The sequence below is a fragment of the Exophiala mesophila genome (assembly GCF_000836275.1).
Source record: "Exophiala mesophila strain CBS 40295 unplaced genomic scaffold supercont1.4, whole genome shotgun sequence".
Taxonomy (NCBI): Eukaryota; Fungi; Ascomycota; class Eurotiomycetes; order Chaetothyriales; family Herpotrichiellaceae; genus Exophiala; species Exophiala mesophila.
Window position 1 is genome coordinate 976,775 of NW_015622507.1, and position 12,483 is coordinate 989,257.

The window sequence follows — 12,483 nt, forward strand, 5'->3', positions numbered from 1 at the left end:
TCAGAACCTTCCAATCATTCAGAAGCACCCCTCGATCCGAGATCCGCCACTTTACGCTATACTCGTGGCGTTCACAACTTCATGCCAGACCATCAGCAAGTTTAATCAAAATCCGTCAATCAGACCCTGGTCAGAAGATCGTGAGTTGTGACTTCTATCTGCTATTAGTCACCCTCCCAAAGATAGCGACGAGCCCATTCGATATCCCAGTCAGTACAACATTCGGTCTTGCGACCATTAGGGATGCAATACATGAGATAAGTCCCAACGGTCCAACCATTTTTGTGTCCAGATCTACTAAATCCGGCACCGCTCTTGTTCGTGTGAACAAGGAGAAACTGATGCACCGGTACTCTGGAACAGTGTCAATCCACTAGACACTCGCGGGCAAAGCATTCTTGATACATAATGTCATTCAAGGTATCCTGGGCACTTTGACCTTCCTGGGAGGTTCCTTCCATAATACATCCTTGCGAAGCATCGCTCCTTCGTCAGCTTCTCACCTCGAGCACGGCTCCAGCCCATCTCCTGAACCATGTCAGATGTCTCAACAACATGGTCGTGCTTAAAAGCTTCACCTTCATCAATAACCTCGACTCGAATCCCGTTAGACATGCCAAAGAGTTGCAGCTCGCTCAGATCCGCTCGCATGTCTCCAAAGTGACACACAAGAATGCTAGAATGAAGCAAACCGTGGAAGCAGATCCAGAGCCTACTCCTCGACGACGAGGTTGTCGGTCAAACCTTCGAACGACAGCCCTGCACCACAATCCCGATCCCCATGGCCCTCTGTGCCTCCCTGACCATACAGGAGACGATCACGTTTGCTCGACATGTAAACATCGTTCATTGGTCTGGGACCGTCTGGAAACACCTTCAACATGTCGAGATCAAGATCGAGATCGCAAAACTCTACCTGCACAGCTTGCCACCTCATCAAGACCAACCCGTACTTTTACAACCCCTTCCCACCTTCCATCCACTTTTCGATACCGGGATCTCACCGATGGTCTGCCTGTCGGGTTGGATCTTGGCCTGGAGGCCTTTCGAGGGCTGAGAACCAATGCATTTAGGGGTGGTCGCGCCGCCCGTGACTGCGTGGTAGATGTAAGAATGGATCAATACTTCCAGTATCTCGCTCCTCGCTTTTATCTTGTATGCGACGTCTTCCATATTACGAACATCTATGCTGCTTTTCTCATGATGCGGGAAAACACGGCTTTCAGTCACGCATCGGTGGCCACTACCTTCAGGCTCATGGAGACACGAGGGCCCACTGCACTCGAGCCATCTTACAACGTTCTCAACCATCGAGGACATGCCATTTCGCTCCTCCGGAAGACCTTGGCTACAAAAGGAGCAGATTTTCACCATGCAGCTCTAATGATCATGACCTTTCTCACAATACTAGAGGTGCTTCTGGTCATCCACCAGTCTTCTTTGATTAGTCTGCTGACAAAGGGGGCCACAGGAACAATTGGGTAACATGCAAGCGTTTGAGATTCACAGGAAGAATGTCTCTCTCCTGGTGCAGCAATGTGGCGGGATAGACGCATTCGAAGATGGTGGCGCCATCAAAGGGACTTTACTACAGTGCGTTCATCTTCTTGGTCACGTCATCGAATTCACACTGATTTAATCGACTACTTTCAAGGTGGGATACAATATGGGACATGCAGACGGGAAAGTCGATATTCGCATACCGTCATCTTGCTCCAAAAGTCGACTATCCCAAGCTTCCTCATGACCAAGACACTCTTCGATTGACGACGACGATGATGCTTCCGCCTGGCCTACAAACCCTCGGCCAGAGCCAACGCCTTTCGACTCACGCTCTCGTTGTCCTAGCCCGTGCCGCTGACTACACCCGTCGCAAAGCCAAAGGTCCTCGTCCAGGATGGGCACCACAAGTTGATTCCGGGCGGAGATACAATGATTTTTCAGAGGCATGCCCTGCACTGAACATGCCTGAAGATCCGCAGTGCAAGCTTGAGAATCTGGTGTGCACATGTCTGATTGTTTATTGTTGTCTCGCTTTCGTCGAGGCTAGATGTATCGACATTTTGGTGCGAGGTGCTCGTACCCAGCTGACACAAAGAGTGCCTGGTTTCCACCCTCTGACCTCTCCGGAAGATAATCTCGAATGTCATCGTGCCGAACAACAATGTCAGATATGGATGTGGATACTAACAGTGGATTCATGGCGGATCGTTGATGTTCCATATCATCAGAGAGCCTCAGCTCTCGGGCCTCCGGGACACGCATTGTTGTGCAAATTGCTCCAGGAGCACCCTCATTTGTGTAGGCTGGAAGAGGTTGAGAAAGTGGTGGGAAAATTCCTATGGACGGAGGAATTGCGAAAGTCGCTCAGTCTCTACTGGGAATTGACAGCCGCTGACATTGTCGTTGCTGAGCTGCTGGAATAATGCGATTTTGAGATTATGCGAGTACGGAGATTTGAATTCATGGTCGATTTGATCTGCTCGTTGTGTCGGCCTATGAGATATCGATCCACGAGGATGGTGAGAGTCATGGATCTTGATTCAGTCGTCTCATCAGCAAACGCAAGACACACTCCAATATTGACGTTCTTTCGGCTGCGAATGGACCTGCACCACCTTTCTTGTTTGAACTTGACGTGAAGGTCTCAATGCCATCCGTTCATCCCCTCATCTCAATGATGCATCTTCATTCTTCGCGACTCTTTTCTCCTTGTGTTTCTATGTCTCGTCTGATCAAGTTCGACACATTCCTTGCAACTTCAATGCAGCTGCTCAACCGACTGAGGCTTCAACTTCGACGCCAGGTATGTCACTTCATCACAATCATAACAGGAACAGGAAATTGGCTAATGAGTGTCATATTTGAGCTAAACTACTTGAGTTGACCATCCAGCCAGCTGATGTCAAAGCACGCTGTAGGATGGTTGTCCACAGACCACGAAGCCCATAACCACCCATGGAGGCGTGGATGAGTTTCGCATTGTCGGTGGCCCTTTTTTTTCTCCTTTTTTCTTTTCGTATAATTGTACTTCCAATTGCGGTAAAAATTCATGCAATACAACTTGACCCATTGAGTAGAGCCTCGTCTTTTGGTGAGAGCAGAGACTTCAACTGCTTGTCGACGTCTGAAAACCTCACACTGTCGCCAAGGCAGCGAGGCAGTGAGACAAACCTCCATGCCGGGGCGATTGAAAGAGAAACTGAGAAAGAAAACTTGCAACCTCGGCAGAGGTGTCTGCTACCAGAGGTGTTGCTAGATATACCACATGGTATGGTCAATACCATGTTTAGCGAACATGGGGATCAGTGGCTTGACCGGTTCGGAGTGGGTTTGGTGTGGACCTTGCTTGAAACCTGGACCACCCTGAGGACCCATGCCGGCTGGAATATCTTCATGAGTCCTGGCGCGGTTAGACGCCAGATGGGCGTAATAAACGGCCGGGTGCAGCGAGACCGAGGTAGTCGACCGCATGTATTGATAACAGTGCTCATAGATCATGTTTTGAATGACCTCAGGTTTGTGCTTAGCATCATCATGAAGAATGGTGTAATGAACTGGGCGAGAGGTGCCCTGCAGCGCGATGTGAGAGTGTAGATAAAAGTCGAACTCATTTGGCATAGTGACATCCCGCTCGATCAAAGTTCCAGGAAGTGGGTTCCCCTTCTGATCGCCTCCGGACTGTGGGAAAGATCGGATGTGGTGTCGTTTGGAAGCAATGATGACAGTCAGCTTCCCGTTCCACGTTCCGCCGCCGCCGCCAAGATTACCCAAAACCCGCTTGATGGCAGGGACTTCTTCGTTCATGACATGAAGGTACTGGCCCTCAGAGACACCGTCACGCATATAGTAGACTTGTTCTGGGAGGCGACCACGACCGACCACCTCCTTCCATTTAAGGACCAAAGGCGCAAAACAACTCTGCCAATTCTCGTTAGAGATCATTTCGACACGACGGCCATTGCTCTGACATGCTGCTGCATATCGACCTCCAAATTGGTCCCAAGACACCGTGATAGCGGCCATCGATGCCTGGGGACTGGCAGGTGACGCATGGGACACATCGGCGCCAATGACCATGGTATATGCAGGAAGGGACTTGAAACCGCTGCTTGGATGCGGCACTGCTTGGGAAGTGGTCCCACCCAGCTTAGCATTGACTTTCATCAAGACATTTGAATAGTACTGCGGGTTGCCTTTGACGACTTGGGCCAGCTGCATGACTTGTGACACAATGCCAAAGCGACAGTCACAAGACTTCTTGATTCGTAGATAGTGAAAAGCGTTCTTGTCTTGCACCAGGAAGATGAGAAGCTGAGGCGTAGATTGGAAGCGATTTCCAGTTGCGGTATGCAATTCTTGGACCGCTTGTGCAGCATCAGAATTCACTAGCATGATGTGTGGGGGGTGTTTCGCCACGACTCCGCCATGACCGCGGTAGGCACGAGCAAATTCGAGAGCAAATTTCTCAATTGTTGCCTGATCAGGCCGGGCGCGACCAGGGAAAACCCCTATACCCCAACTGTACAGCTCCTTGGTGTTGGGGAGGAGGAAGGTCTTCTGTTTGAGGTCCCAGCGGCCACGAGTCCCTGGGCGCTCGATCTTGTTATCGCCGAAGCGGATGGTGGGGGCTGGAAGAATGCGAGCATTGCTCGCAATGGGAGAAGGATTGATCTTCAGCCCATAGTGCGCGAGATAGGGATCCTGAGCCCAGTTCAGCCACCCTTGACCCTCTTTGATAGCTTGCAGGCGCGCAGAGGGTGGAGAGACAGCAAATTTGATCATGTTCGCAGTTTGAACTTCATCGAGTTTGGGATTGTACCTATTACCAGGAATCAAATGGAGTAGCTCCATAGGATATTTGACGTTTTTCTTCGTCATCTCCACAAGCGGGAGTCGTGGGTACTTCAAGGCGGCATTGTACTTTCGCTTGAAGTACACAGCGACAGTGACTCGCTCTCCAGTTGGTTGACGAGTTTGGGGATCCTTCCAGTCGAGTTTCTCCTCAAGGGCATTATTGATGCTAAATGCATGAATTTTCCACTCCTTTTCCGGGAGTGGATTGCCAGGGTAGACTGCCTTGACAACAACACCCTTGAATTGTTGTTGAAAAACTGAATGTTCATAACTTGGCTCAAGAGATCCACCCTTTCGCTTGGGAGTGCAAAGGTGCTCAATGTGTGATTGGTCGCGCAGACCGTTCTTCGTGCGGATTGCCGTCGTAAGTTCGATGGGTCTGTAAAAGCACGCATTTGCGACGTCGAGGTTAAGCACCATCTTCTTTCCCTCGGCAAGACGCATTGATTGGTACACGCCCCGCCAGGCTTCAACGGCTCCAGTAAGATCCAAACGTTGTGAGTCGCGCTTGAAGAATGAGCGCTTGACGGCTAGAAGTTTGTCATTGTGGGATGGACCCTCTCGGAGAAGATGGTCCATAAAGTTGAGTGCCTCAAGGACATGAACACTCATTTGAACTCGTCCGTCGAGGTAAGACTGGATAATGGACACATCCAGTTCACGTGTCTTCTTGATGTGAAGACGGAAGGAATTCCTGCCATCTCGAGATGGGCGACCTTCTTCGACATCGAGATCGACCAATAGACGAAGCTCATTGTGATCCTTAGAGGACCATGCCAGGCGGTGACCATCGTAGAGCATCGGGGGGCCCGTTGCTTCTTTCCGAACTTTGGAGTTCCAGACCTTGCGTTGAACTGGACGCTTTTCGTTGCCAGATCCGATGATCACATCGTATTGATGGATTTTGATGTTTGGAAACTGCTGTACAGCATATGCATTCAGATTGACTTTGACGGCTTGGCCGGTTGTATTGTAGGATGGGCGCTGCATGAATTGGGTTGGAAGGGTATACTGCGGAGGGTTAGCACTAGGAGTTGGGATGTTGGGAACATAAGGAATATAGGAGACGGAGGAGGCCATGTTGGGCAAATGGCAAGGGGCCTGAGAACAAAGAGGCCTGGGGTGGAAGAGGAGAAGGTGAGAGACCAGAGGAGGAAGAGGCATCCTTTTATGGTCCTTTGGGGCAAGGGAGAAGTGACGATAAATGTCCTTGAGTCATCGACAGAAGCACTGAGGCTAGGACCAGGTGACGACACTTCAGGCTGGCTGTGAAAGCATTCATTGTGAAAAGGAAGAAAAGGCAGATAAACAAGACAGAGTATGACGCCTGACGCTAGTAGACGTGAATTCTGGAACAAGATGACTGGTGTGTGTGAAAGGAATGACTCGACTTGACGAGGGAAGGGAATTGCAGGACAGGGGGGCCACACGTACCAACTCGTCGATGTTGTAGAAGGACGCAGGAAGATCCACATTTCGCAGAGAGTCAGTGAGACGGGGAGGTGGATCCCGAGCCGGATCACCACGCTGCTGGTTCTGGGGCTGTTGCGGCATCGCTGCCATTGCTTGAGGTTGTGTGCTCGATGTGACTTGAGACGGTGCTGGGGAACCCCGACCAGAGCCACGGCCTGTGCCCATCGACGGAGGATTGGAACCACCACGAGAACGAGAAGCCCCGGAAGCCGAGGTCGGTCCTCTGGATGCAGGGCCATCGAAAGCAGAAGGACGATGAAGTCGATCTCCACGGCGAGATGGTGATTCTGGAGGCATCTCATCCGCCAGGGGCGGACGGCCGCCGCCGCGACGTCGGCTGGGTCCAGACATGTCTTGTCAGAGATGTGAAAGCTGCGAAGATCTTTGGTCAGCATGGACAACTTGAGAGGAACGGAAGAACATGCAGGGAGAACAAGATGAGAGGATACCAGAATGATGGAGATGGTGTTAAGATGTAGGATGAAGGAGATGAGTGGTCTGAAGTGAGAGGTGAGGATGGGCGAGAGCAGATCAGGAAACAAGTTGAAAAGGATCAGGATCTGAAGCAGGAGTGATGAAAATGATGACAGGAAGGTTGGAAGGCGAAAAGGCAGAAGGAGATGATGAAGAAAACTGACTGAAGACTTGGAATTGCCTCGTCTAAGGCAGTAGGAGATGGGGCTGAGGTTTCAGAAAGAGAGATGGACGTGTTCTCGAGAGAGAGAGAGAAAGAAAACGAGGGAGGTGTTGGAAGAAGAAGGTTGTTTGTGTGTGGAAAGAGAAGGAAAAAGAAAAAGAGAGTTTGGTTGAAAACAAAAGAGAAATAGATGTGGGATCAGAAGGACATTTAGCAGAGGGAAGGAGCAGGCAGAAAAACAAACAGGGACTGCCCCTGCCGAGACAGCGTGTTCTGCGTATTCTGATGTTCCGCTTGGTCTGCGTATGTATGCGGCAAGGAAGGACGCAGGGAGCCGTGGACAGGAAAGAGCTTACCTTGGTGATCAACCAACGACGCGGGAACCCGGGGATTCTTGCTGTTGCAGACGAGAATTGAGAGGGATGAGTCTGTGATATCGACTATGTCGACTGTCGACGCGATCTGGCGCTTTAAAAGGCTGAGGGCTAAGAGGAGCCCTGAGAACAAGAATTCTTGTTCCACAGGCACAGCGAGAGGGATAGAGGGAGAGAGAGGTGAGTGAGTGAGAGATGAGAGGTTGGTTGAAAGAACGAAGGGGAAAAGAGGTTTATATAGCCTTGATTTCAGTGCGCATGCTCGTCCAGGACGACAATATCGCATGTGAGACTGTCTCGTTGCCAGCAGGCAATGATGGACAACAAGTGAGACAAAAGGACATGTGAGGTGCCGAAAACAGCGCGGCGGCGATGATGGTAAAGCGACAATGACCACCCAGAGATAGAGTCACATGCAAGGTTCACCTTGCTGCCAACGATGAGGACAGCAAGATTCACGATGCATAGACAAAGTCACTCGTGCCGTTGCCGGTGATGAGAGTAACAAGGAAAATAAGGCGGAGAGACATATGAGATTGTCTCGTGGCCCTGCCGTTGGGTTGGCGATGATAACAACACCAGGGGCCAAATCACATCCTCCGACCGAGAAGAAGGAACAAAGAGTTCTGCATCAGCTGTGAATCTGGCTGATCAACGAAGAAAGCAGCCTCACATGTGTGAAAGAGCGAAACTCATGTTGGGAGGATGAGGTAGAAAAAGGGTGTTGCTGTCAGAATGCCCAAACTAGGTAGCGCGTGGCAGGGGCAGTAGCAGCAGCAGCAGCAGGGCAGCAGGGAGATCCAACGGGGAGCTGCATTGGCGTCTCAGATGTGGACCGTCTAGATGGCTTTGGTCAATTGACGCGGCATACCAGGGTGGCCCGAGCCTGATCCTCGCGACAAAGTGTATGTACGGAGTATGCAGGTGGCCTCTCTCTCTCTGTCTCTCTCTGTGTGTGTGTGTGTGTCTGTGTCTGTCTCTGTGGACAAGCACGAACAATCAGTTGGAATATGATCATGTAATTTGGGGACATGACACACCTTCATCTCTGCCTACGCCGCTTTTGAACTCTCGAATCTCGAGGGCTGCAGGCTATCGAACAAGAATAACGTCGAGTAAGGCTTTGAGTAAGGATTTGCGTAGGCTTGGTTTCATCCATGTTTGATTTATTACGGTACATGCATAACGCCACTGTCCCAAATGGCCATCGATGAGTGGGCTTTTTATCATCCCATTCATCACTGGTTTCTGCCAAAGCAAAGGCCTAAAGGGCCAATAGCTGTACTTGGCTGCAGCCCGAGGGGCCTGCCGGCTAGGGAAAATCGACCTAAAGAAACCCTTCCTCGGCACCCGCTAACAAGTGAATCGTGGCTCATTCGCTGTTAATTTAATGTACACTCAGCTTCATCCCCGCTGACATAAGACTGAGAGATACCTAGGTAGTAGGTCACTCGTATACAGAAGCCTCACTCCCTCCAATTGTCCCCTGAGATCATGCAAACCGAAACGCTCCTACCGACAATGATTAGTATCTTTCTCCTTGACAAGCTTGACTATGAAAACTTACCACTGCCATATTGACCTTGACTCGCGCCCGGCGGTGGCACATAGCCCTGGGGAGGCATCGGGGGTGGCTGGTGCTGTTGAGGGTACGCTGGCCAACCCGCATTACTAGGCGCGGCAGGCGGCGCTAGGTGTGACTGTCCATTGATTGTTCCGGGGGGCGGGAGATGGACATCACGAATCAGTTCCAGAACCGTCTTCGGGTCGAATCTCACGTCCACATATGAAGAAGACTTTGGGAGAATACTGAGCAGGTATGTGATTGGTGGCGCAAGGGGTGCAGGTACTGAGAATGGCGGCATTCCAGCCGGAGTATTCATCTGTCTCTGCTGCTGTTGCTGTTGCTGTTGCTGTTGCTGTTGCTGTTGCTGTTGCTGTTGCTGTTGCTGCAATTGTGCCTGCTGATTCATTCGACGTCCTGCCGCTCCCTTGAGCGGTGATTCTGCTCGTGGAAACTTGCGAGGGCCCACATCCTCAAAGTCTTCTGGGAATGGTCGCTTGGGTGAATTCGTCTGCACAGGGTCGATAGAAATCTGTACTGGAGATTGTATCGCATCATGCGCCTCCACTGATGGAACAATCGTGCCCGTCGGGATTTGAACCTGTCGTGGTGACACCACAGGTAACACGTGGGTCGGGTCAAACGTCTGCGTACTGTATCGACTGCGAAACACTTGCAGCGTGGCATCATCGGGAAAATGTTTGCGCATTCTTTCTTCCAGTGCCTGCACCTGTGCAAGCTCCCCATACTTGGATTCATACTCGTGTAGGTATAGGAAAAGAGGCTTGGCTTTGGTCGTGTACTCAGGGGAGTCGTGCGCCAAAAGTCTCTTGACCGTCGTCTCGAACACGGCTCGCGCGTTGGTCATGTCGTTGATCTCAACGAGATGTCGGATATACTGCAGAGGCAAGTAGTCATCCTCGGGGAAAAGCTTCATCCCTCGTTCCAGGATTTTGGCACCCGTCGGATCTCGATAGCACTGCCACTCGATCCGCGCGGATTCCACGTAGAAGTCGCTGGTCAGTTTGCCTCGCTTGCGAGCCTCCCCGAAGACTGCTCGAAATCCGCTCGGTCCACGGTCCGACGGTAGTCCTTTGCCTTGCACTCGTCTTGTCGCCCTCATCAGTGCAATCCATACATACGACACCATCCGGCTGAGCAGCTCCGACTGCGCCTGAGCTCCTTTCTTGATCGCCTCCACCTGAGAGTCGACCATCGCCTTCTTGGCCGCGATATTGCCCGCGTTTATTTCCTCATCGGCCTGGCCTTCCCCGTTGATGTTGCTGGACGCCGAGAGCTCCACATTTTGAATGTCTTGCTTTTCTTTCGCCGAAACCTTCTTGATCAGCTCGTACAGAGCATCCAAAACCCGGTCGTAAGGCTCTCGGATCTTCTTCATCCGATCTTTGGCTCCAGGGTCAGTGCTTTCGTCCGTCTGGGTGGAGCCTTCAATCCGGTCCGCGAGCTTGAAAGCAAGGAGCGGTGATTCCGGGTTGGCAGCGATGCCTTGGTTCAACAGCTTCACCCCGTCGTTCTCCAGACCATTGGCGAAACAAAACTCGACTGCATCGTACCACATTTCCGGCCAGAATTGTAACGCCATTAGTGCTTGCTTGTATGTGAACAGGATCCGATTGCGATAGAGGGACACATCCTCGTCCTTTAGTACAAGGGGGTCCTCAATCTCCCATTGGATCCACTGCTTCCACAGCGAAACTTGATAGAGATAAGCCTCATGACCTTCATACCCGTATGAAGGCGGCAACTTGGCACGGCTGGTTCTCTGCAGTTCTTTGGTCAAATTCTGCATTTGTGTGTAGGCAGTGCGCGCAGTCATGTATGCAGGCGATTTCTCCTGAAGATATTTTCGACCCTGGGCCGGTTAGCTATCTTGTGCTCGCGTGCCGCAGACCTGACTTACGTTGATCTTGGATAATCCCGTTTCAAAAGAATCGTATTCCTTCCACAAGGTGGTCGTCGCGGCAGTAGGGACAGCAATGGCTTTTTGATATGCTTCCCGGAGCGAATCGACCTTGGCAGCATCCTGCCATCCTGGTCCTCCGATCACCCCAGGCCCCGTTTTCAGGAAGTTGATGTACTCTAGCCACAGGTTGCCAGCATCCTTGTCCATGCCGATGGTCTTGAGAGCAAAACTGAATGAATCGTTGATGATTTTGTATGATTTTGCCACGTCACCAGTTTGCATACTATTCCTTCGTCTGATGTAATTAATATACAATGACCAAAGTTGCACATCGAGAACTTCAAGAAGAGACCGGCTGAAGAGGGTCTCCATTGCATGCTTCCGATCTTGTTCTTCCTCGTACTTGACATAGGCACACCACTGTTCAGCCTACGCGAGTTAGTCCAAATTCACCATGAGTGGGGGCGGTGTGACACGTACAGCCAGAGGGAAGACGGCAAGATACTGGTCGTAGACTCGACGAACGTCGTCTTGCTTGTTGCGACTCTTGTACTCTTGAATCAATTCCAGGTAAGCATCGGAATCCCCGCGGGGATCGTCCTTGATGCGATCCTGGAGAATACCGACGACATCATGGGCGAGCCTCGTTTTGGGAAGAACTGGAGCAAGGGGACTGTTCACATCAACAGAGCGAGGCGGAGAAGCTTGCGCCGCAGCAACATGAGTGGGTTGAGTGGGTTGAGTGGGTGTAGCAGTGGTAGCACGCAGTGTGTCAGCACCAGGAGGAAGAGCAGAGGAAGGCATGCCAGCAGGACTACCATTTGCCTGGACAGGCGCAGGAGTTTTTCCATTTTCTTGATCTGGGGACAGGGAAGATCTATCAAGGGGCACTGAGGGAGCGGGGGCAGAGACAGAGACTTGATTCGGCGTGGGTGTATTCAAATCCAAGTCCAGACCCGCAGCTGGGTCATAGACGTCAAGCTCGTCTTTTTCATCTGAAGATTCATTCTGTTGTTCCTGCTCATCGTCGTCGTCATCTTCGATTTCAAAGCCACCCACAATGCGAGGCTTGCTTTGCACTGTTGTGGAGGGAACTGGCGTCGTCGACTGAGAGGGCACTTCGTTGGAAGACTTGGAGGGGAGGAGATGAGAAGTTGAAGTGGTGGGAGATGGTAATGGCTCGTTCGAATCAACGCCAGCCTCCATTCCCGCCACTTCCTCGATCTTGGTCGCAGGTGAGAGCGCGTCGGAGACCGGCGGAGAAGACTGTTCTTGGTCTAATGAAGCCATGACGCGAGAGACCGGTCTAGAAAGATGTACAGAATTCTGGGAGGGGGGGGGGGGGGCAGCCGAGAAGAAGAGTTGGGGGTAGGTTGAAGTTGAAAGACGCTGACGCAGAACTCAGAGTTCTCCGCTGGTCAACAATGTATTAACTGAAAGTTGTCAAGAACAAGACCAAGGGAACTCCATGACAGGTATTAAGAAAGAAGGCTAGGGATCTGCTGGTTTGTGCAGAGGAAGGTGATGAAAGGAAGAGTGGAAATGGAATGTCAAGGTGAGAGAATGAGAATGAAAGAAGTTCGAGGAGGAGCCATAGACAAATGGAGTGGGTCAACTTGTTGGCAACTCCACAGTCACAACAGCGAAGGAAAGT

At 51.3% G+C, this 12,483-nt stretch overlaps 3 protein-coding genes across 3 annotated transcripts; 1 reads left to right on the top strand and 2 right to left on the bottom strand.

Annotated features, from left to right (window-relative positions):
• Positions 1-555: 555 nt before the first annotated feature.
• Positions 556-2,426, top strand: PV10_05573 (uncharacterized protein; the record flags this gene model as incomplete). The annotated part of the gene is made up of 3 exons (XM_016370259.1): positions 556-1,413; positions 1,472-1,593; positions 1,655-2,426. 3 exons carry the CDS (start codon positions 556-558, stop codon positions 2,424-2,426), a joined length of 1,752 nt encoding a protein of 583 aa, XP_016222552.1.
• A 418-nt stretch (positions 2,427-2,844) lies between these two features.
• On the bottom strand, positions 2,845-8,033 carry PV10_05574 (uncharacterized protein). Its single transcript, XM_016370260.1, has 3 exons — positions 7,324-8,033; positions 6,292-6,702; positions 2,845-5,868 (listed from the first exon to the last, which is right to left on the bottom strand). Exons 2-3 carry the CDS (start codon positions 6,679-6,681, stop codon positions 3,256-3,258), a joined length of 3,003 nt encoding a protein of 1,000 aa, XP_016222553.1. The 5' UTR covers positions 6,682-6,702; positions 7,324-8,033; the 3' UTR covers positions 2,845-3,255.
• A 452-nt stretch (positions 8,034-8,485) lies between these two features.
• PV10_05575 (uncharacterized protein) lies at positions 8,486-12,164 on the bottom strand. The gene is made up of 4 exons (XM_016370261.1): positions 11,310-12,164; positions 10,827-11,258; positions 8,909-10,778; positions 8,486-8,853 (listed from the first exon to the last, which is right to left on the bottom strand). Exons 1-4 carry the CDS (start codon positions 12,117-12,119, stop codon positions 8,834-8,836), a joined length of 3,132 nt encoding a protein of 1,043 aa, XP_016222554.1. The 5' UTR covers positions 12,120-12,164; the 3' UTR covers positions 8,486-8,833.
• Positions 12,165-12,483: the final 319 nt, after the last annotated feature.

Excerpts from the sequence above, each read along its gene's own strand:
- PV10_05574 (XM_016370260.1), bottom strand. The coding sequence starts at position 6,681 with ATGTCTGGACCCAGCCGACGTCGCGGCGGCGGCCGTCCGCCCCTGGCG. Across the intron at positions 5,869-6,291 it reads TCTACAACATCGACGAGTTG|TATACCCTTCCAACCCAATT; the intron begins GTACGTGTGGCC and ends AACCCTCCGCAG.
- PV10_05575 (XM_016370261.1), bottom strand. The coding sequence starts at position 12,119 with ATGGCTTCATTAGACCAAGAACAGTCTTCTCCGCCGGTCTCCGACGCG. Across the intron at positions 11,259-11,309 it reads TTGCCGTCTTCCCTCTGGCT|GCTGAACAGTGGTGTGCCTA; the intron begins GTACGTGTCACA and ends TAACTCGCGTAG. Across the intron at positions 8,854-8,908 it reads TCAAGGTCAATATGGCAGTG|GAGCGTTTCGGTTTGCATGA; the intron begins GTAAGTTTTCAT and ends CATTGTCGGTAG.